The sequence below is a fragment of the Chrysemys picta genome, chromosome 7 (assembly GCF_011386835.1).
Source record: "Chrysemys picta bellii isolate R12L10 chromosome 7, ASM1138683v2, whole genome shotgun sequence".
Lineage (NCBI taxonomy): Eukaryota > Metazoa > Chordata > Testudines > Emydidae > Chrysemys > Chrysemys picta.
Genome location: NC_088797.1, coordinates 36368178 through 36392378, shown reverse-complemented (window position 1 = coordinate 36392378; position 24201 = coordinate 36368178). Strand labels below are relative to the sequence as shown.

General features: G+C 38.3%; 1 protein-coding gene across 3 annotated transcripts in view; it reads left to right on the top strand.

The window, feature by feature from the left end:
• The window catches only part of HDAC11 (histone deacetylase 11), a 74038-nt gene that overhangs the window by 1253 nt on the left and 48584 nt on the right, over positions 1 to 24201 (top strand). For all 3 annotated transcript variants that reach the window (XM_005307173.5, XM_065551192.1, XM_065551191.1), the window contains exons 2-3: positions 4045 to 4193; positions 9052 to 9152. In XM_005307173.5, coding sequence (XP_005307230.2) covers positions 4045 to 4193; positions 9052 to 9152 — 250 coding nt within the window. The remainder of the gene's footprint in view (positions 1 to 4044; positions 4194 to 9051; positions 9153 to 24201) is intronic.

Here is a 24201-nt window from a genome sequence, read left to right as displayed (position 1 = left end):
TGAAGAAAGGTAGAATCTCATTAGTCAATAACCCTTAAAACAAGTTGATCTGCAGCTAAATATAGCTTTTACACTAAATTTGGTACTTTATTTTGCTAAGTAGGAGGATAACCATATCTACACACATTTATTTAAGCAATATATATAGCTTAACATACATTTATTCAGATTCTTAATTTTTATCTTTTTATTACGTTAGAAAATGACAACTGATACATTTATTATTTACTAGGTTAATTTGTTATTTGTGATTTGTGCCAAACTGCAATTGGATGGAAATTAGAATACAATTAAAAAAGCACAAAACCAGCATTTTAAAATTGTTTTTATTAAGTAAACCAAACTGCCTTAAATGTTTTGGATACAGAAGAAAAAAAGTAAGTTATCAAAACATGTTGAAAATAAATAATTTATTAATCGCAGGTATTATCATGGTTAGTAAATTGAACTGATTGTTTCTGGCATTGTGTCCTTCAAGACATTAGAATTAGTAGATCTCATCCTCTCACACCTTGTTTTTATTCATAGATAGGAAGAGGAAAACAAGCTTTTATGCTTTTTAAGTTTCCACTTGGTTTCTTAACTTTGTATGAATTAGTCTTTGAACTAAACTAGTTGAATATACTGAAAAGAAAAATATGTTCTTTCGACTACTGTCAAAGGCTGGTTGTAGCACTTCAACAAACTTTGGTTCCAGGTGCTTAGCTTAGTGATTTTCACCAGTTCAGTGATTTGACTTTTTTTAAAATTTCATCTGCAAGTGTATTGCTTAATATTTTCTTTATTTAATGTACATGATTTTTAAAGAATATAGTAAGTTTAGGCCTTAACATTAGTTTGCCATAATTTCAAATTTAATTTTAAATACTTTTCTTTTAAAAATAAACAATTAATTTAAATTAAAAATCCATTTTAAAAAAAATGAATCTTAATCCATCCTGAATTACAGCCATATTTTCCTGAGGTTTTTGTGTGTGTTTAATTTTTCTCCATTGTTGTGTGAAAAATAACCCACACAGACAAAAGGGAGAACTGATTATAAAAAAAGTGGTGTCCGATTCTGGAAAGAACCCCTTCCCCCAATATTTTTCCTGTTATCTCCAGGAATTGTAGGTATTAATTTTAATATAGTAGGTAAAATATTTTTAGACTGAGGCGTGATTTTAAAAAAAAGTTCTTTTAATTCTGCAAGAGGTACAGTTTGTATGAAAGACAATAGAACAATCACAACGTGATTCTGTAGTCCTGACTCAGGAAGAATTTCTAACAATCTCTGTGGAAGTTTTGTGTGAATCAAGTTTACAGTTTGGACCCTAAATTTCCAGTGTGTTTTGTATTTCCTTAGAGTTTTAGGTTCGGTTGAGCATCTTTCCTTACTTATATACTTAATGTGTAGGGACAGTACATTTTGACTTGTATTTAGAAACAAAACTTTGAAACTTGAGCCTAGTAAATCAAAATAAACTTTAGATTATGTCAAGGGAAAAACTGGACCTAAGTTTTAAAAATTAAAATGGGTTAGTGTTTAATCAACTTGGAGAAGGGTGGAACAGGTAGAAATGGAACTCAGTTTTGTCAATAATTGAATTTAGTGCTGGAATGAGTTAATGTACATAATCATTTGCATCTTCTTTGTGTGTTTTGACATACTGCTTAATTCAGGTGCTTGGACATGAGTAGGGCCCTACCAAATTCACAGTCCATTTTGGTCAGTTTCATGGCCAGGGGGTTTTAAAATGAGTCAATATCATGTTTTCAGATGTTTACATCTGAAATTTCACGGTGTTGTAATCTGTGGGGGTCCAGACCCAAAAGGCAGTCAGGGTGGGAAGGTTGCAGGGCTATTGTGGGGGGGGGGGGGGATGGTCATGGGATTGCCACGCTTACTTCTGCCCTGCTGCTGGCAGGGCTGTTGCCTTCAGAGATGGGCAGCCCCAGAGGGAAGCCTGCTGGCCGGACACTTAGCTCTAAAGCCACAGCCATGGCCAGCAGCAATGCGGAAGTGAGGGTGGCAGGGTTTGGGGAGGGTGGGTTACCATATGTTTGTTTTTCCCAGCCGTCTTCCACCCGAATGGGGGAGATGACAGCTGGAGCCGCAGCCTCCCCGCACGGCTCTCTCAGGCTGAAGTGGCTCCATTGCACTCCCTGCCCGGCTGCCAGGGAAGGTGGCCAAACATGCTGGAGGGGAGGCACAGGGAGAGAAGGACAGAGCCCCTGTCCCCAGCAGGCCAATCCGGGGGGCCCTTGACACCCTCCATACTCCTCTACGCATAGCCTCTGAGATAAGGTTTTGGAACTAATTAATAAACAGTAATAAGTCACCAGGAGCAGATGGTATTCATCCGAGAGTTCTGAAGGAATTCAAATATGAAACTGCAGAACTATTAACTGTGGTATTTGACCTATCACTTAAATCAACTTTTGTACCAGATGACTGGAGGATAGCTAATGTGATGCCAATTTTTAATAAAGGCTTCAGAGGCGATCCTGGCAATTACAGGCCGGTAAGCCTAACTTCAGTACTAGGCAAATTGGTTGAAACTATAGTAGAGAACAGCATTATCAGACACATAGCTGAAACACAGTTTGTTGGGGAAGAGTCAACATGGCTTTTATAAAAGGTAATCATGGCACACCAATTTATTAGAATTCTTTGAGGGGTCAATAAACATGTAGACAAGGGTGATCCAGTGGATATAGTGTACTTGGACTTTTAAAAAGCCTTTGACAAGGTCCATCACGAAAGGCTCTTAAGCAAAGTTAAGGAGTCATGAGATAAGAGGAAAGGTCCTCTCATGGATCAGTAACTGGTTAAAAGACAGGAAACAATGGGTAGGAATAAATGGTCAGTTTTTCAGAATGGAGAGAGGTAAATAGTTGTGTCCCCCAGGGATCTGTACTGGGACCAGTGCTGTTCAACATATTCATAAATGATCTGGAAAAGTGGGGAAACAGTGAGGTGGCAAAGTTTGCAGATGATTCAGAATTACCCAAGAGAGTTACACAGGGATCTCACAAAACTGGGTAACTGGGCAACAAAATGGCAGATGAAATTCAATGTTGATAAATACAAAGTAATGCATAGTGGAAAACATAATTCCAACTATACATACAGAGTGATGGGGTCCAAATTAGCTATTAATACTCAGAAAAAGAATCTCTGAGTCATTGTGGATAGTTCTCTGAAAACATCTGCTTAATGTGCAATGACAGAAAAACTAATGGAGTGTTAGAAACCATTAGGAAGGGGATGGCTAATAAGACAGTAAATATCATAATGCCGCTATATAAGTTCATGGTATGCCCAAACCTTGATACTGCATGCACTTCTGATTGCCCCATCTGAAAAAAGGGAAAAGGTACAGAGAAGGGCAACAAAAACGATTAAGGGCATGGAACAGCTTTCGTATGCGGAGAGATTAAAAAGACTGGGACTATTCATTTTATAAAAGAGACAGTGGGGGGATATGTTAGAGGCCTATAAAATCATGAATGGGATGGAGAAAGTGAATAAGGAATTATTTACTCCTTCACATAACACAAGAACCAGGGGTCACCCAATGCAATTAATAGGCAGCAGGTTTAAAATAAAAGGAAGTACTTCTTCACACAATGCAGTCAACCTGTGGAGCTTGTTGGCCAGTGATGTTGTGAAGGCAGAAGCTATAACTGGATTCAAAATTTATTAGATAAGTTCCTGGAGGATAGGTCCATCAGTTACTATTAGCCAAGATGGTCATGGGTGCAACCCCATGCTCTGAGTGTCCCTGTGTCTCTGACTGCCAGATGTTGGGACTGGATGATGGGATGGATCAGTTGATAATTGCCCTGTTCTGTTCATTCCCTTTGATGCATTTGATGTTGGCCACTGTCAGAATACAAGATACTGGACTGGAAAGACCATTGGTCTGATCTAGTGTGGCCATTCTTATGTTCTCAACAAGCCAGACAATGGCCCCACTGCTTAACGTGGGGTGGGGTCATTAGATTTTCCTTTACCAATTGTTAGGAAGAGTGATGGTTCTATTATTTTTTCCCCTTAAGGCCTCACAGAACTGAGCTGTATCATGAAGTTCCACCAACATGCTGGCCCATTGTATATTCTCCAGACTACAACATCACATTTATGGGATTGGAGAAGCTACATCCGTTTGATGCAGGGAAATGGGGGAAAGTAATCAATTTCTTGAAAGGTAACATAATGACAAGGTTACACTTATTATTCAACTTTTGTTTAAGTAGTGTTAAACTGACACTTGTGCAAAGAAAATGGAACAGAAGTAATTGCATGCAGGCTCTATAAACATTAACTATAGTTAGTGCTAATATAGACAATAGCTGCTGTACATTACTGTCTGTCTTGCTTTTTCTTTCTGGGCAAACCATGATTTTTTCTTTTTAAATACTTTATATTCTTTGTAATACTTTAGTGTCTGTGAAACCACAAACTTAAATCTCAGCAAGGTTAACTTGCCCTTAACATTTCTTATGTAAATTGAGGTCTATGCACTTTACACTGTTGACGCTCTTGCAAGTGAGAATTTAAAAACTGAGATTCTATCTGATCTGCTTGGACATTAAAGAAACCGCAGCGGTTTTCTTTAAAGCATGGGTTTACTCCACTGTCCTTGGCACTTTCTTCCCCACCAATATTTTGCCAAGAACTTTCCACCCCAGTTGTGGCTGCATTTCTGTGGTGCTGTGTGTATGTAGAGTGAAACTCACATAATGGTTGTCAGTTTCACTCTGCCATTGGGTTTGAAAAACAGCAGGATAAATAACTAGTTGGTTAATTTCATTCTGACCCACTGCTGGGCAAAACTATGAGCAACAGCAAAAGTACAGGAGTTGCCTGTATAAAGACTCATGAAGGCAGAAATGCATTAGTAGGTTATTTTCAAATAGTAAAAGCTAGAATCTCTTTAATGGTAGCTTCACATGCAAAATTCCAATCACTGCAGAAAGTTCCCTACTTTTCAATAACAGAGGATCAAGTGAATTTTTCAGATTCTGCCAAAGTACTTCACAAACTGTATATGGTAGAGAAGATCCCAAATTCATGCCAATAAAACATTTATAACAAACCATATAAACTATTCTGTTTGTGCTACATATTTTAAAGAGAAATTAACATAAAATTGTTTGAGAATCTTAAACATGTTTGTCTGTTTTCACATTGCATCACCTGCGAAGTTAGTACTATGAATCGAACTGTTGGACTCTAACAGGGAACTCTTGTGCTGATTCAGGTGTAGAAGGCAAAGGCCCTATGTTTTTAGAGTACAGAGCATCCTGTTGGTACTCAGTAAATTATTTATCCTCAGAACAGGTGCAATATGGGACGAAAAAGTGCAAGTATACCAGATCTGCTGCATCCACATCTGTTAGAGTTCAATCTCGATACCCATTTAATTTTTAGTCTCTCTGAGACTATCGGAAAGAAGGCCAAATTAATGCCAGTTGACGCGTATTCTGAGAGACTGCCTTTTGACATATACTATCAAACAGTTGTCAGACACAGATGACCCCTATCCACAAAAGACCACTTTACCAACTGACTCTGTTCTGTTTTTCAAACCATAATGATGTAATGAACATTTTGACATTTAATGTACTTAGTGTTAATTGTGGTTACAAATTGATTACTAAATGTTTTCTATCAGTACTAGATTACAAGGTGATGAGAGGGGAAGATAAATTAATAAAAGGTTGTCTTTATACACTGGAAGCAGATGCTGTTTTGCGGTTCCAGTTACTATTTATTTTAAAGCTAATCCTGAAACTAAAACTGCATGATGGCTCCACAATTCTACTGAAATGAATGAAAAAAAAATCTTATGCATTGTGATCCTTGTAAACATGTAAAATACTTGACTTCCAAGAGGAAGCACTGAGTATGACTGAATGTAACTGGAGCATTTTGGTTGCTTCAATCTCTCTTTGGAACAGTATAGCAGAAGAGAGAACGTTCCACCCTGACTCTTACCACTAAAAAAGTTTTAATGACTAGCTTGCTGCATTAAATTATATATGGTGTGAATCTGACTTACTCTTGAGATTGGTGATGGAACCTAATATATTTCAAATTAAGAAGCAAATCACATTTCAGGAAGAAGGAGACTAACTGTGGCTTGCATATATCCATTCCTTACTATTTCATAATATTGTTGTGATAATTAATGTGTAAAGTGCTTTGAGGTCATCTGATAGAGGCATAAAGATTAGCGTGCTGAGAGGCACTAATATTGCTGTTTACACAGATGAAAAGTTCTGTGCAGAAATGCTGTTGGGAATTTCAAATATAAGAATTAAGGTCAGAGCTTGTAAAACTTCAACACCTTTCCACCCGAGAACTGAGATTACTTGGCCATGTCAAAAACACCTGTCAAACACTCCATGCCCAAGCCAGTGGCCCACCCAGAGCCATGCCTATTGCTTTGACATTGCCACATATTCATTCTTTCGTCAATAAAGCAACTCTGACTCTGCATGAATTAAATTCTTCCCCTCAGGGGTGCATTAAATGCATTCTGATATTCTCCCCAGTTAATTAATTCTGGGATCTTTCCCAGTCCCCCTCTTCAGTCAATGAATCTTGACTTCCATCCCTCCATCCCCCAATTAATGAACACTGGGGCCTTCTGCCTTTGTTGAGCTCCTCTGAGGTTGCTGCCCTTCTGGACACATTGGTGTTTCTTCCAGCTCCTCTTCTTCATGTGGACACCTCTGCTCTTCACTCTCCAGTTCCTCAAGTTAAATCTGATGGCCCCAGATGTAGAGAAAGTACCCCTCTTCTTCATGTGGACACCTCTGCTCTTCACACTCCAGTTCCTCAAGGAAAAACTGATGGCCCCAGATATAGAGAAAGTAAATAAGGAAAAGTTATTTACTTGTTCCCATAATACAAGAACTAGGGGCCACCAAATGAAATTAATGGGCAGCAGGTTTAAAACAAATAAAAGGAAGTTCTTCTTCACACAGCGCACAGTCGACTTGTGGAACTCCTTGCCTGAGGAGGTTGTGAAGGCCAGGACTATAACAGTGTTTAAAAGAGAACTGGATAAATTCATGGAGGTTAAGTCTGTTAATGGATATTAGCCAGGATGGGTTAGGAAGGGGTGTCCCTAGCCTCTGTTTGTCAGAGAGTGGAGATGGATAGCAGGAGAAAGATCACCTGATCATTGCCTGTTGGGTTCACTCCCTCTGGGGCACCTGGCATTGGCCACTGTCAGTAGACAGGATAGTGGGCTAGATGGACCTTTGGTTTGACCCAGTATGGCCATTCTTATGTTCAGTCTCTTTTCTCCCATTTCGTAGAAGAGAAGGGGCACTCTGTTCCCTGCATCCTCTGACTGGAAAACTACTAGAGGCATTTTGGCTACTCTGTTCTGATACTTACTTCTCCCTTCAGGGAAGAAGTTGTTGCCTCCTTGGCCCTGCTCATCTAGGAAAAATTTCTACGTGAGCTGGGTGAATTGGCAAGGTGGGTTTTTCAAGCCTTGGTCAGTAGGAACACAAAAGTTCTACCAGTACAGACTTTGTTGCAGATATTCTTTTATACTATGCCAGTGGAAACAAAATCCGTCAGATTGCATTCTTTTTGCACCTGCGTTAAGAAGGCTTTTCACAAAATGTAGTTGCTCAGCAGACACATACTCTGGTACTATATAATATAAATAATTATAGAGACAAGGTAGGTGAGGTAATATCTTTTATTGGGCCATCTTCTGTTGGTGAGAGAGACAAGCTTTCGAGCTTACACAGAGCTCTTCTTCAGGTCTGGGAAGAGCTCTGTGTAAGCTGGAAAGCTTGTCTCTCTCAGCAACAAAAGTTGGTCCAATAAAAGATATTAATTCACCCACCATGTGTCTCTAATATCCTGGGACCAACATGGCTACAGCAACACTGCATAAACAATTATGTGATGATCACTGGTGTTATACTTTTAACAGTTGATCACCATAGAGAAAGCATGCATAACTGTTCTCCACCATGGGTGTTGCTTAGTCATCCCTGATGCACTGAAATGAAGTTTGGTATACCGTCCAGCAAATGTATCCACATATGTTCCTGTTTGCGTTAAAAATATCACATATATATATATATATCCATGTACAGACATCTTGGGGTGATATTTAGGAAAGCAGTACACCTCTACCCCAATATAATGCTGTCCTCAGGAGCCAAAAAATCTTACCGCCTTATAAGTGAAACCACGTTATATTGAACTTGCTTTGATCCACCGGAATGCGCAGCCCCGCCCCTCCAGAGCGCTGCTTTACCGCGTTATATTCGAATTCGTGTTATATCGGGTCGCGTTATATTGGGGTAGAGGTGTAGTTTGTACTGGTAAAACTTAATTTTATGTAAGCCTTTGGGCCACCAAATATGGAGCAAGTAATTGCTCCCAGGCTTCTGCAAATTAAATATCAATAGGGGTTTGACAATGTTAAATGTACCAATTAAGCCTAGATGTTCACTTCTTATCAGAACTCCCTAAGTAATTATTATTCTTTGAATTTTGGCATTTCCTGCTCTGATGATTCAGTGAATTAAATGTCAGTGCTCGACTGTGGAATTTGCAGTAAAATATATTAAAGAATCAAGGTGAATAATTGCTGATACCAGGACCAGAGTTTTCAAATTGTATCCATGTTTAAACTATGAGTGCCCTTTGGATATTTATTCTGGTGTTTAGCCTCATCTGTCTTCTATTCTAAAACCTTCACTGCCTACCTTTCCTTTCCAGTTTAAACAAAGAAATTAGCACTTTGAAATTATAAAGTGGCCTATGAGCATTATTAAATTCTTATCATTATTTTAGTTTTATCCATAAACAATTTTGTTATATTATTTATATGTGATTAATAACTTGTGTAGAGTGTGTGTTTGAAGCATTTATTAGCACTTTGAATCAAAAGTCCATGTAATGCAAAGTACTGTAGGAGCTCCAACACCTACAAGCCAGATTCTAAAATTGTAGAGAAAAATTGGAAAGTTCAACAATGCTGAATAACAATTTTTCTTCCTCCTTTTTTTCTGCTGTTTCAGAAGAAAAACTAATTGCAGATGACTTGATTGTACAAGCACGAGAAGCTACTGAAGAAGATCTGTTGGTTGTCCACACAAGACGCTACCTGAATAAATTAAAGGTGCTGTACCCACTGGTTATCTTTGAAATACACTTTTTGGAATTTATTTCAAGCAGTAGATGTCCTGCCACTGGCATAATGTTGCTTCCTTCTTCCTGGTCTGTGCCTGTTATTAATGAACCAGCAAATTCCAATTCAGCAGTTTACCAGAGCTATATTCTGGATTTTCCCTCTAACTTTTTAACTCTTTTTCAGAGTTATTGTTTCAGATTCAGACCTCTGTTTGTCATAGTGCACAACATTTAAAAGTTCGGTGATAATTGTTGAAATTGGTACTGGAAGTCAAGTCTCTACATCAGCAGAATTGACAAACTGTCAGTAATCTTAAGATTACGTTGGATACAGATTAGGGCTGCGCCTATATCTTGAGGTGAAGGGCAACTGAGCAGTGGTGCCACTAAGACTTATTAACTGTATCCTACAATATTTTCCTTCCTTTCCTAGCAATAAGTGACAGCATAAATGAGATCTAAACATAATCTAGACTAAAATATTTCTGTTCTGTATTTGGGAAAAAAACAGATGATACCATATAGTGATGATAACACTCTTTCTATTCCACTTTTAACTCTGGAGGGTGCTAAACAGAAGCTATTAAAGCTAGACATTTTTAAATCAACAGGTCCAGATAATTTGCATCCAAGAGTTTTAAAAGGACTGGCCTAGGAGCTCACTGGACCATTAATGTTGACCTTCAATAAGTCTTGGAGCAATGGGGAAGTTTCAGAAGACTGGGAAAAAGCCAATGTTGTACCATTTTTTAAAAAGGGTAGTTTTAGGCCTATCAACCTGACATCAATCCCTGTCAAAATAATGCAGCGGTTGATACAGGACTTGATCAATAAAGGATGAAAGGAGGGCACCATGATTAGTGCAAATCAATATTAATTAGCTCCTGTCAAGCTAAATTGATATCTTTTCTGATGAGATTCCACATTTGGTTGATAAAGGGAATAGTGTTGATATAATATACTTAGACTTCTCTTAGGTGTTTGACTTGGTACTACACAACATTTTGATTAAAAATCTAGAACAATATAAAATTAACATGGCACACATTAAATGGCTTAAAAACTGGCTAACTGAGAAGTCTCAAAATATAATTGCAAACAGGGAATCATCATGAAGCAACTCTGTTTCCACTGGGGTCCCGCAGAGATTGCATTTTTTATCATTGACCTAAAGAAAACATAAAATTATCACTAATAAAGTTTGCAGATGATACAAAAATTGGGGGATTAGTAAATAATGAAGAGGACAAGTCACTGATTCAGAGTGAGCTGGGTCACTTGGTAAACAGGGCGCAAGCAAACAATATGCATTTTGATATGCATAAAATGTAAATGTATGTATCTGGGGACAAAGAATGTACACCATATTTACAGCATGGGGGATTCTATCCTGAGAAGCATGGACTCTGAAAAAGATTTGGGGGTCATAGTGGATAATCAGCTGAACATGAGCTCCCAGTGTGATGCTATGGACAGAAGAGCTAATGCAATCCTGGAGAGAGAAAAAAAATCAGCTGAACCTGGTTATTTGAAATTTGTTAAATAATTAAGCAATATAAGCATGTTAAGATATATACAAGTATTTATACTAATACTACAAATACAGATCAGCAGAATGAGTGCTATACATTTTTATATCAGGAGGTAGCCGTGTTAGTCTGTATCCACAAAAACAACAACGAGTCTGGCGGCACCTTAAAGACTAACAGATTTATTTAGGCATAAGCTTTCGTTGGTAAAAAAAATCACTTCTTCAGATGCATGGAGAAGAATCTGAATAAGTGAGGTTTTTTACCCATGAAAGCTTATGCCCAAATAAATCTGTTAGTCTTTAAGGTGCCACTGGACTTCTTGTTGTTTTTATACATTTTTATAGTTGTTTCCAGGTTCCCTTCAATATCTTTCCCAGGTGTAGTCAGTCTAAAATTGAAATATACAGAAGACAGCTATATGCTGTAATATATATATGCAGAATGACTACTGACAAAGCACAACTTCATTAAGTTCTCCTATAACTTCTCTGGCAGGCTTATTTGAAATGTAGATAAAAGTCTTATAAATGCCTCCGAGACAGAAGCATCTGCCAACATAAATCCTTCCATTTAGCTTTTCTGTCTAACCTTGATTCTGAAGTTATATTCTCTTCCCTCATCTCCTTTGAAAATCTGCTTTTCAAATGTTCAAATCTCCAATGTTGCCCAGGTATTCCACTGCCTTAGCTTCATGGCTAAAATCCTCCTCTGTGCCTTCCTCCTCTTGCCATGACCATAGCCTCTCCCTTTGGCTTCCCGTGAGCTCTTCAGATTCCAGCATGTCCAACATGTCGCTTCCTCCTTTCTCACTTGAGCTATCATTGTTTATTATACGACCCAAAGGACTAGGAGCGTGATATAATTTACCAGCGACAGGGTCCCTCCTTTCCAAAGGGTTTAGAGCAACACCACAATTGATAACAGACATAGGGTAGAAAAGGGGAGGGAAGAACAATCATAGGAATGCTTGTTTTTTTCTATGTAGTTGTCCTGTAGGATCCCTCTGTGTTTTTAATATTTAATTGCTTGGTGGTTTTGGAATCAGAGTTGGATTTAATTTTTTTTTTAAATATTAAGACGTGACCAATCCACCCCGTCCTTAAACAAGTGCACTGGCTCTTAGGATTCAGCTAAAAATTGCCCTTCTTTTTTAACTTCCTGATACTGCACCCATTGAAGTCTGTGGCAAAGCTTTCATTGACAACAGTGGTGCAGGATCAAGCCCTAAAACTCTCCCTGGATTTGTCCTAGCTTTACCTTGTAGACAATATGCATGTCTGCTTACCTCACTGTTCAGTATGCTTGCTTAGCACCGGCCTGCTGTTTGTCCCATCGTATAGTCCTGCCACTGTTGGTACAAGATGTTTCTTGTTCATAGCTCCTGGCATTTGGGACAGCTTTTCTTAGGCTCTGAACTTAGAGTTTCCTTTTATTTTAAAAAGTTCCAGTTGAAAATGCCTTTTAAATCCCCTTATCCCTTTGCTAGAATTTTTTGTTGTAACTATCTTTTCTCTGTAAAGCATTTTGAAATAAACTTTTATGAAAGATAATGGACAAAATAGAGTTGTATTTTAAGTATATCAGAAAAATTCATAAGCCTAAAAACAATTGGTAATCAGGCTACTACCAGCCTCATTATAGAATAATCTTGTGTAGAATGTAGATTACCCCTCAGCATGGTAAACAAATGTACCATTGTCACGGAAAGTGTGGGAAGAGGATTAAAGGCTCTGGTGGAAGACTCAAAATATAGAAGGGAAGATGAGAGAGACTACGGTGCTACATAGACTATGGGAGCTGGTTTTGCTTTACAGCCGTGTCACCCTAAAATGTACATAATCAAAAGCAATACTTTCATGTTAGGTTTTCCAGTCACTTAAACAAAGTGAGTTTTGCCCTTGTAGTTTGATAGCATCCAAGCCCCCAAAGGAACTACATCTTTATTGCATACCTTTGAACACTCCATAATAATAAAAAAAGGAGACATTGCATAATGGCAAGTGAAATGTGCAGGAATGAAGACTTTTAGTGGGCTGCTCTCAAAGGAGAGGGCTGAAATGTAGACTTTACCATGAATGCTTCTATCACTTGGAATGGACTTAATGTAACTGGTTGGTTGTGTCTTATTCTCTTCAGCAACATACTTAACATGTTGAAGTCATCCTGCTAATTGTACTCATTTTTGTTTTTTCTTGTGCTCCAGGCAAAATGACTTTTTGGCAAATTTAAGTGAGCATAAGGAAATTAGTAACATTTGAAACACAATTAATTTCCTCCATAGCTCTAGGGTTCTAGTCTTTACAAGGGTAAATTCTGTTTTATTTTAGAATAAAGTGCTATAGTAGTTAGAGTAAATGTTGAATAGAGCATTAAAAACAGAATATACTATACTAGTTGTTCTTCTACAAATAATAATTGCTTAATGGGTTTAGGTTTTATGTAATTTTAGGAAGGCATTTGTTTAGGAATTTCTTTGTGCCAGTCTGTTGAAAAAAGAGGCTTCAAGAGACGTATGTAGCACTGGAATACAAAAGAATAGAGAGACAAAAGTGTGCTCAAGGGTGAGAGAGACCTTAATTACAATCTTGCGTGCCATCTGTATTTGAAGGCTCACAATGCCAGTTGATATCGCTACGTATTAATACTGAATAGAGAGTGTTCACTGACTATTCTAATTGTAAAAAGATTATTTTTGTTGAAATATCTTTCTTTGAAAATGTACTAGAAAAAAGATGCTGTGGACAGAATGAGATAGATGAATACAGATGACATAGAATGTGAATTTAGAAACTCTCCAACTGTATTTGTAAGTAGAAAATAGTGATCTTATACGCTGTAATTCAGAAGGAGCTGCTCTGAGTTTGCCGTCATTGCTTTTGGACAATGAAAGCAGGCTTGAAATCTCATTTTTTGAGCACTGTATTCATCTGCCTAGTGGCTCCTTTCCTCATGTGATGATGGTCACTCATGTTGCTTCCTATTAATCTTTAAACTTCTTGACTCACCTGTTATAATCTCACTTGATGCTTCATGCCTTATTGATTCTGTTCTTACCAGAGCTTCTCTCATTATTGAGCCTTGGTTCCATAGGACCACCCAGCATACATGTATTAAATAATTTCTTGAGGCAAGAAAGGAGGCACCACGTGCATAGCATGGTTCTAAGTGCCATACAGGTGTTCCTAATATCTATGAGGAGGACAGCTTTACAGTCATCGACCTCAGTGGACTCTGAGGTCTCAGTGGTCAAAAGTAAGGCTATGTTTTAGTCACGGGTATTTTTTAGTAAAAGTCATGGGTCACGGGCAGTAAAACAAAAGCCTGTCTATGACTTTTACTATATACCCCTAACTAAAACTTGGGCCTGAGTGTTGCGGGTGCTGGGGGTGGTGGTGGCTCAGGACCTTCACTGGTGCTGGGGGGGACATGGGTGGTGTCGTGCAGCCTGGGACCTGTGCTGGGGAGGGGAGACGGGCAGCGACCCAGGACCCCCGCTGGTCCCTGGGTAGGGCGGGTGGCGGCGCACGACCCAGGACCCCTGCTGGTGCTGGGAGAGGGGAGGGTTGGCAGGGCTGGTAGGCTTCCTACCCAGCTCTGACCAGCATGTCCCTGCACTCCTAGGTGGAGGGGCGGCCAGGAGGACTCCACACACTGCTCCTGCCACAAATGTCGGCTCTGCAGTTCCCATTGGCTGGGAATTGCAGCCAATGGGAACTGTGGGGGCAGCGCATGCGGGCGTGGGCAGCACGCAGATCCACCTGGCCCCTCCGCCTCGTTGCTGCAGGGACATGCAGGTGGGAGCTGGGGAGCTCCCCACCCCAGGTAAGTGCCTCTCTGCACCCCAACTCCCTGCCCCAGCCCTGAGTCCCCTACCACTCACCCAAACTGATGCTGCTGGCCACTGCAAAAGTCACAGAGATCACGGAAAGTCACAGAATCCATGACTTCCATGACCTCTGTGACAGACATGCAGCCTTAGTCATAAGCTACAGACTCTCACCTTATACATGATTGACAATTGACCTCCTTACCTCTCTGGCATGGTGGCAGTCCAGGGAGAAATTGCAATTACAAATAAACTTCCAAACTGTAGTGACCAGCGTCACTCCTGTTTTGGGTCTGAAAACCTACTTGGGAGACTACACACTCAGAGTACTTTGTCTAGGAACTATAGCTACATATAAATGTTCTGGGAGAAAGTGCAGTCCTAAATATACTAAGGACATTCAGAAGCCTAGTATCCCAGAGGGTAATCATAATGGAAATGGATAAGCAAGCCACTTTATTTACAAACAGAGGGTATCAGAACATTCCTTCTGTGCTGGGAAGCCCTACTAGTGTTGGGAGTGAGTGCTTCTTGTCCTCTAACTAGCAAGAAAGGAAAAAATAGTTACAGACTGGCTAAACTGTTTGTTAGTGGAGTCAGATGAATTGTCCCTGAGCCAGGAGGTTGTGGACCGTATCTTTCTCAAGATACTAGATATCGGTACACAATGCCCCTGAACAAAAGGTAGTGGTGTTCCACACAAAGCTGTGGAAAGAGGTTACATTGTTATGGAGACACGTTCTCTATCTATTTGTGAGGGAAGGTTGCATATGAATTCCTATTAATACTTCTGATAGCAATGGCCCTGACCAGGCTCAGGATAAACAAAGATTCACTTATCTTCATAGCCCCCACTCTCTAAAACAAGTACGGTTTTCAAACTTGTCTTTGGACAAAGAAGGCTAGTTCCATTAGGCTAACAGTCTTGTCACATCTGAATGCACAGGATAATGGCATCTTTCTACATACTATCTCTTCCTGTCTGTATGGCTCCTGCAACTATAGAAATCAAGAGGCATGACTTGTGAGCTGTCCCGTGTTCTCTTGGTTGCTTGGTAGGAGTTTGCTAGAAGGACTTACAGTTTGAAAGTGTAAAAGTTTTAAGGTCTGGTGTGAAAAGGCCCACACAAAGTCTGCTTGACTGCCTTTTAACTCAGACAAGTGAAGGACAGATCTACAAACAGCTAATACTTCTGATAGCAATGGCCCTGACCAGGCTCAGGATAAACAAAGATTCACTTATCTTCATAGCCCCCACTCTCTAAAACAAGTACGGTTTTCAAACTTGTCTTTGGACAAAGAAGGCTAGTTCCATTAGGCTAACAGTCTTGTCACATCTGAATGCACAGGATAATGGCATCTTTCTACATACCATCTCTTCCTGTCTGTATGGCTCCTGCAACTATAGAAATCAAGAGGCATGACTTGTGAGCTGTCCCGTGTTCTCTTGGTTGCTTGGTAGGAGTTTGCTAGAAGGACTTACAGTTTGAAAGTGTAAAAGTTTTAAGGTCTGGTGTGAAAAGGCCCACACAAAGTCTGCTTGACTGCCTTTTAACTCAGACAAGTGAAGGACAGATCTACAAACAGCAGATCTAAGCCCATGCTCTAATGAGCAATGAGAGCTGCTCATATTACCCGGAATGCAGAGTGGAGTGTCAGTCATGAGAATGCTGTAGCAAAACTGAAGGTGAGGTAGAGAGCCCCTGGAAAATTCCCTACTTCTGTGGGGAGACAGGTGGACATTCACTGTGTTAGTAGCAGCCGAAGAGGCTGACCTAAGATCTTTTGATGGGGAGAAGACAGGCTGAAGGGCAATTGGAGGGGATATAAGATAGGACTGAGGGGACAGATCAGGAAGAACTCTTGTAAACTGAATTTTTAAGTGGAATAATTATGCTTTTTAGTATCTGTATATCTTTAACTGAAAAGTTGTCCAGAGATATATGGATTTTCCTTCACATCCTTTAGTAAAAGCATAGTTCTAGTTGCAGAATGTGACCCTGGAGATTTTCAGATGCTTCCTGGAAGGCTTTAGGTCCCTAAGGCAATAAATGAATTATGAAGAATTTAGCTTTAATATTTGTATCCATCTTGCTCCAACATTTGTGTTATATAAAGAAATACTTTATCCATTTACTTCAAATCAGCACTCTGAAATTTCAAAAAGAAATAAGCACCAATAACCCTAAGAAATATTTGGCACCCTATAAATCTTACACTTCTGGGATGCACAAAATAGAAACAATTTACTGTTTTACAATAACACGTGTGAGTGAACACTGCGATAGAAATTACCTGTGCAAACTGGATCACTCTTTTGCTTGTCTCAGTGGAATGTAAGGTGGTGTTCTTCTGGGAATGTTATAACACATAGACTGTTCCACACCTTAGGCTGTAAGAGCAATTGATCAATTTATATAATTACAAATTAAGTTAAGTTTATAAAAAAAAACTTAACTTTTTGTATGTGGAAACCCAAATTGGTCATTCTTGGCACACACAAAAAATGTCCCAGACGCTCTGATTTTTAGTTTGATGTATGTCTTTTATGAAACACATGTTATTTACAATAGGGAATGGAGAGCAATCAATTATACAATTCAGTATAAAAAATTCCATTGTCTATATTTATTGTACAAACACACATTGTTTTATTGCTATGAAATTATGACAATCTTTCAGAAACTTTACTGTGGGTAATTTGCATATTCACCCATATATATATATATATACACACACACACACAAGGTAAAACAATAAACATCTTCAGATATCCTTAGACTTCTTTTAGCCAGTTCCATGGACAGCAGTAGTTATTTCTCTGTGGCTCCAAATTCCTACAGATTTTTGTATGAAAATCCCTCAGGTCATGCAGCTGTCATTATGACGCTCTCACTGTCTCTGTTTTTAATAAGCATTTTTGATATATCATTTTTTTTTCTCACCTTGACTTTTTTTTACATTGTTTTTTTATGTTAACTGACAAACTTTTTGTAATGGTCATTGGTTATTTACTTTTCTTAACTTTTATAAAAGTTCTTGAAATCACGTAATTGATTTTGACTGTCACTTAGATTCTAGCAAATAGCTATCAAATTAAGATCGCTAGGAATTCCTGCAGAAAATATTATTTGTAGGGTAATGTAGTGTGACTATATACATGGAAATTCAATTAAAGAAGGCGGCTTAATTATAGATAAGTAAAACGTATGCTGAAAGGTGGTGGAAGTATTCTCTCACATTTGATATTGGCTGGGGTTGTCATTAGTTCAGTCTAGTGTGCTTTACTACTCAGGCTTTTGCTTTGTAACTTTGGTCATCTGGCATTAGTCACCTGGATACTTGCTTTACTGATCAGTACATAAGATGCCTTTGTTAGGTAACTTTGGCATCTGGCTCCATAAGAATCACTGAGAAAAACTGTCCTCTATCTTAAGAATATTAATAAAATCCCATTTTTAAAAAGTAAGAGAACGTTAAGGGTGAATGGTTAATCACTCAAGACAAGAAATGTTAAGATTAACGTTATATGCACAGGTTTAACTGTCTCTTGTACATGTACAGTATGGTGGTCTTGTACGAGCAGATACCATTTCACGAATGCAATAAATATCATATACATTTTTTCTCTATAACTTCAGATAAATATGCAACATTTTATAGTGCTGGGCATTGCTTTGCATATGCCAGAATTCAAGCTATCTACATGCAAGATGCGATAAGGACTTCTGGACAACCCTGTCTCATTTATTGCACACCTTAGACGAATGTAGAAAATATTGCATAAGCTGACATTGTATTATGTGAGAAATGGTCTGCAATCATGCAAATTAGAGTATACTGTAAAGTAGAAGTACAAGAGAGTAGAGTTAAGCTGCTAAGTTTAACTTTACCACATCTTGACTTCTGAACGTTTACATATGCAGTCTTAATCTTCTCTTAACATGCTTTTTTAATGGCATTTCCTAGGTTTCTTAAATAGAAAAAAAAGAAATTCCATTACCTGAAACTGATTTATTAGACACCACCCTAACACTCTGTCTTGCGCAGAGTTCATTCTGAATTGTTAATAACAGAGAGGAAGAGCTCATAACCATTTCATATTTCCCCCTTTTTTTCAAAATGCCAAATGTATGATTTTTTTTGTCAAAATGTAGAATTTTGAGAAATTTTGACAAGCCTCGATGCTTATCCTGGAGACCCGCTTATTGAGCTTTCTATGATTCATTGTTTACTGCACAGCAAATGTGGCAGGGGTCTTATGGCTTCATGCAGGGCCTAATCCAGTCAGGTGTTGAGAAAATATTGGGAGGTTATTTGCAATCTCAGTTCCTATAGCAGGAACTGGAAATAGAGCGCAGCACCTCGTGCCATTATACTCTTAAGTCTTAACCTAAAAACAAGGTTTTTCAAATATTTTCAGAGTGGAACTACAGACCAGTTAGTTTAACTTCTGTGCCAGGGAAGATAATGGAACAAGTAATTAAGGAAATCATCTGCAAACACTTGGAAGGTGATAAGGTGATAGGGAACAGCCAGCATGGATTTGTAAAGAACAAATCGTGTCAAACCAATCTGATAGCTTTCTTTGATAGGATAACGAGTCTTGTGGATAAGGGAGAAGCTGTGGATGTGGTATACCTAGACTTTAGTAAGGCATTTGATACGGTCTCGCATGATATTCTTATCGATAAACTAGGCAAATACAATTTAGATGGGGCTACTATAAGGTGGGTGCATAACTGGCTGGATAACCGTACTCAGAGAGTTGTTGTTAATGGTTCCCAATCCTGCTGAAAAGGCATAACAAGTGGGGTTCCGGAGGGGTCTGTTTTGGGACCGGCTCTGTTCAGTGTCTTCATTAACAATTTAGATATTGGCATAGAAAGTATGCTTATTAAGTTTGCAGATGATACCAAACTGGGAGGGATTGCAACTGCTTTGGAGGACAGGGTCATAATTCAAAATGATCTGGACAAATTGGAGAAATGGTCTGAGGTAAACAGGATGAAGTTTAACAAAGACAAATGCAAAGTGTTCCACTTAGGAAGGAAAAATCAGTTTCACACATACAGAATGGGCAGAGACTGTCTAGGACGGAGTATGGCAGAAAGGGATCTAGGATTTATAGTGGACCACAAGCTAAATATGAGTCAACAGTGTGATGCTGTTGCAAAAAAAGCAAACGTGATTCTGGGATGCATTAACAGGTGTGTTGTGAGCAAGACACGAGTAGTGATTCTTCCACTCTACTCTGCACTGGTTAGGCCTCAACTGGAGTATTGTGTCCAGTTCTGGGCACCGCATTTCAAGAAAGATGTGGAGAAATTGGAGAGGGTCCAGAGAAGAGCAACAAGAATGATTAAAGGTCTTGAGAACATGACCTATGAAGGAAGGCTGAAAGAATTGGGTTTGTTTAGTTTGGAAAAGAGAAGACTGAGAGGGGACATGATAGCAGTTTTCAGGTATCTAAAAGGGTGTGATAAGGAGGAGGGAGAAAACTTGTTCACCCTAGCCTCTAAGGATAGAACAAGAAGCAATGGGCTTAAACTGCAGCAAGGGAGGTCTAGGTTGGACATGACGAAAAAGTTCCTAACTGTCCGGGTGGTTAAACACTGGAATAAATTGCCTAGGGAGGTTGTGGAACCTCCATCTCTGGAGATATTTAAGAGTAGGTTAGATAAATGTCTATCAGGGATGGTCTAGACAGTATTTGGTCCTGTCATGAGAGCAGGGGACTGGCCTCGATGATCTCTCGAGGTCCCTTCCAGTCCTTGAATCTATGAATAAGAGAGTATCCCATCTCCCCTCTCATTTGCGATTATATAACAGTCCTTTAGCAATGACAATGATTACCTACATAGAAAAATAATATTTGAAAAATATTTATGTATTTGTATCTGTCTTTAACACGATTTAAGCAGCTGGAAATAAGGAGAGCCTGTGTCTTGTGACCAGTGACCTCTGTGTAGGCCACCAGCAAGGGCAGTGCAGCAAACCAGTTGGACCACAGTTGGGAAATCTTTACCCATTTTAATGAGAAATGGGTCCTATGGAAGAGTCTGTAGTGTACTCATGCCTAGCATAACTTTCCTTTGCTTAGAATATAGGTAAAAGGTGTTTTAAAGATTAAAAAAAGCTGTGCTCAAAGTATTAAAAAGCTTGCATGAATTGCCCTCATAACACACTTAAATCAAAAGCAATTTTCACTGGAAAACTCAAAAGGCATTTCACGTCAATGAAAGCAATTTCACTGCCAGTTTTCAACATTGTACTGTTTCAATGCTAGAACTGTCCAAAAATCACAAGAATTGTATATACATTTTCTCTTTATTCAGCTTATATTTGAGATGCATAGAATAACCACTTTAAAAGGTTGAAAAATTCATATGTAAATCCTGGGAAATTTTCAATATTTACCACCCAAAAAATTGAAGACTAATAGTTGAAAGATTCCAAAAAAATGGTATGTTATGATGGAATGAAAATAGTAATGTAATGTAAATACTTAGGCAACCTTAACTAAAACTATTGCTACCATCCTACCTATGCAGATCTCTCCTGCAGCCTAACCTGCAAAATGAGAGGTACAACTGTGAAATGGCAAGATCTGGTGGCAGGTCTGCAGCCCTTATGGAGCAAGTAGTTCTGCAGAAGTTTTTAGCTGAAGCACTTTTTCCCCCCAGAAAAAGGTATAATATTACTTTAGTGCTTGATTTTCAGAGGAGCTGAATGCTCACAATTCTTGTTGATTTCAGTTGGAATTAAAGGTTCTCAGCACTAATGAAAATAAATTGGGCCTTAGCTGTGTCTTCACTAGGACAAAAACTTGTGTCTTAAATAATGTGAGTTAGCTAAGGGTGGTTAAACAAAGTAAAACCCTAATGAAGACAAGGCAGTTTGTAGTTGTCACACAAGGTAGTATGCAAGGTAAAGACTATAGAAGCATACGGTTAACCTCAACCTAACTCGTGAAAATGGCAAACTGCCTTGTCTTCACTAGGATTTTATGTTGTATTAGTTAACTTGAGTTAAGACACAACTTTTTTCCCCTAGTGAAGATAAGGCCTTAGTGTCTGGTTCCTAATAAGATTCTAAATGTGAAAGTCTCAGTAGTTGATTGGCTTCAGACGTTTATGTGCTGTTTCCTTGAACTTGGTACTCCCTTCAGAAATCCATTCCAAGATATGAATACCATTTTATTTTTAACATCTAAGATATTATTTTAATTGGCTTATTTTCATTAATGAGCTGTTAAAAATACTGGTTTGTAGTACTTGGATGCATAACATGAAAGATGGTATACCAAAGTTTGCTTTTGATCACTCTCATGCTGTCTGCTTTAATGTGACATCTCTCCATTGAAGCTGTTTTTCTGTTTCTTTTGTTTAGATTTAACTTTGATCTCCAAAATCATAGATCCTGCTTGCTATAGATAGCAATTCTGGAAATATTTTAACCTTTTCCATTATAATAAATTGGTGTTTTATATATGTTAAGGAACTGTTCCTGCTAAAGATGGACGCCTCTATGCATATGCTTAACAGTCTCAGTGAATGAATAAATGAGATTATTCATAACCTTTAAAGTTAAGCACATGAATAAGTCAAGTCTTTGCAGGATCTGGGCCTAAGTGAAGATCTCTTAAAAGCTAACATTCTGAAATGGTGGTGCATACTATTTTGTGAGTCAAACTTAATAATACTGTCAAGTAGTTTAATATGGGTGTTCGCAACAAAAGAAAAACTCAAATGGTTCATGGTTTACTTGGTCTGTCTAATTCATGCTTTTATTTTACCTCTCTTAAACAGTGAGGGAGTGAAATATTTAAAAATAAAACTTCAATTGGATTATTACCCTCAGAAAATTACTTACTCCCACTTCTGAGCAGAATACGGTGAATCCTTTTTTAAATTCCTGTAGCATTATCAACGCAAATAAAATGGGTTAGGTACACTTTGTCACCAAACAAGAACATATAAGAGAAAAATGAAGACACATCATTGAGTGCAGTGTTTGCTGTCTGTGGGAAACTTGCTGTTTGTTACTCTTATGGACACAGGACCCATTTTGACTGGAGGCAAGTTCCTGAGTTACATGCAACAAGTACAGTGTATAAAGGGATGGAAATAGGATTAAAAAATTGATGATGACTGAATGAGAACAAATGTCTACCAAAGAAATAGTTACATGTATTGATTTATAATACCATATGTTATCTAGATAAGCTTAATGCAGAAAGTACAGTGACTTCTAAGATTACAATATAATCTCTGTCTTTTGTTCCGCATCAGAAGAAACTAATAAAGAGCGATGTCATGAAGACAGATATTTCTGACCGATTGACAGCTTGGAAAATTAAATTACCTCAAGTTACCATGTATTCCAAATGTTTGAATATATTTCTCTTTAATTTTTTTATATGCATACAGAACCATATCTTGGAGGGCTTTCAAGAGGTATCCAGTAAATCATTTTGCGCTTCTGCTATGCACATAAAGTACTATGAATATAAAATATTCATTGTTTAGTCATTGAATTGTGATGTCTTGCTAGAGTGGCCAGTGATACATTGGCTACATGTTGTATGCAAATCATTATCATTATCCGTTATTATTCTGTACTTTTCCTTTGTAATTACATTTTAATTTTTTCTGTACACTTAGTGCTTTTGTTTGTAATGTTGATGTGGTACTAAGTTATTTTTATAATAGGAAGTCTCTTCATGATAGAATTGTGGCTTCAAAGGAGCATTAGACAGCTTGCCCCATAAATACATGGAAACAATTCATCTAAATTAGGCTTAATTTATTGGTATTGAAAGTTTACTGTGCTTACTCCAGTGTTGATTACTGAGTTAGACTTTCAAATTGTGGCATGCTTTTGCACTTGTAAAAAGCAGGAATTATGCTTGCAAGTACATGTGCAGTATGTGATGAGTATGACACTTTCAAGCTGTTGTGTGTATAAATCTGCCACACTCAGAAATTGGTGCAGAGTGGGTAAACCTACAAATATTGCCATACAGGTAAAGTAACATTGTGTGATTAGCATTCATTCTGGCTGGGGCACTTTGAAATGATGAACCTTGAGCTGAAAAACCTTATGAATTGAAAATTGTGGCTAGGTAAAGTTGTATTTCATAAAGGTGTAACTTTCACTAAGAAGTCCTCTAATCTTAATATTATTTTTCAGTTTATATGGGACACATGAACAATAAATATAAGCATTTTGATAGTGTCAATTAATAAAAATATGCACCCCTCAATAAAAGACTGAGGCCCTGAATAAAAAGAAGTCTCTGTCAAGTAGAGCCGGCCAAAACATGGAATTTCCAATTTGCAGGAAATTTTGCATTTTTGAAATTTGATTTAGTTGAATGAATGTAATTTTTAAAAAAAATTCTGTGAACCAGCAATCCTTCCCCTCCCTGCCTAAAACCCACACATTTTGGAAACACTGACACAGTGTTTATAAAATGAAATCTGCTCCCCAACCGGAACAGCTGCTGAGTGAAATTGACATTCTCATCAGTTTCACGGCTGCTAATAGCAGCTGTTGGGGCTCCCATGTGTAGCTGGGTGACATTTTTCGGATGAAGTAGTTTATTCACTGAAAAATGCAGTTTTAGTCAACTCAAAACTATTGCACATTTGACCCAGTAGTTTTGCTGGGGAAAA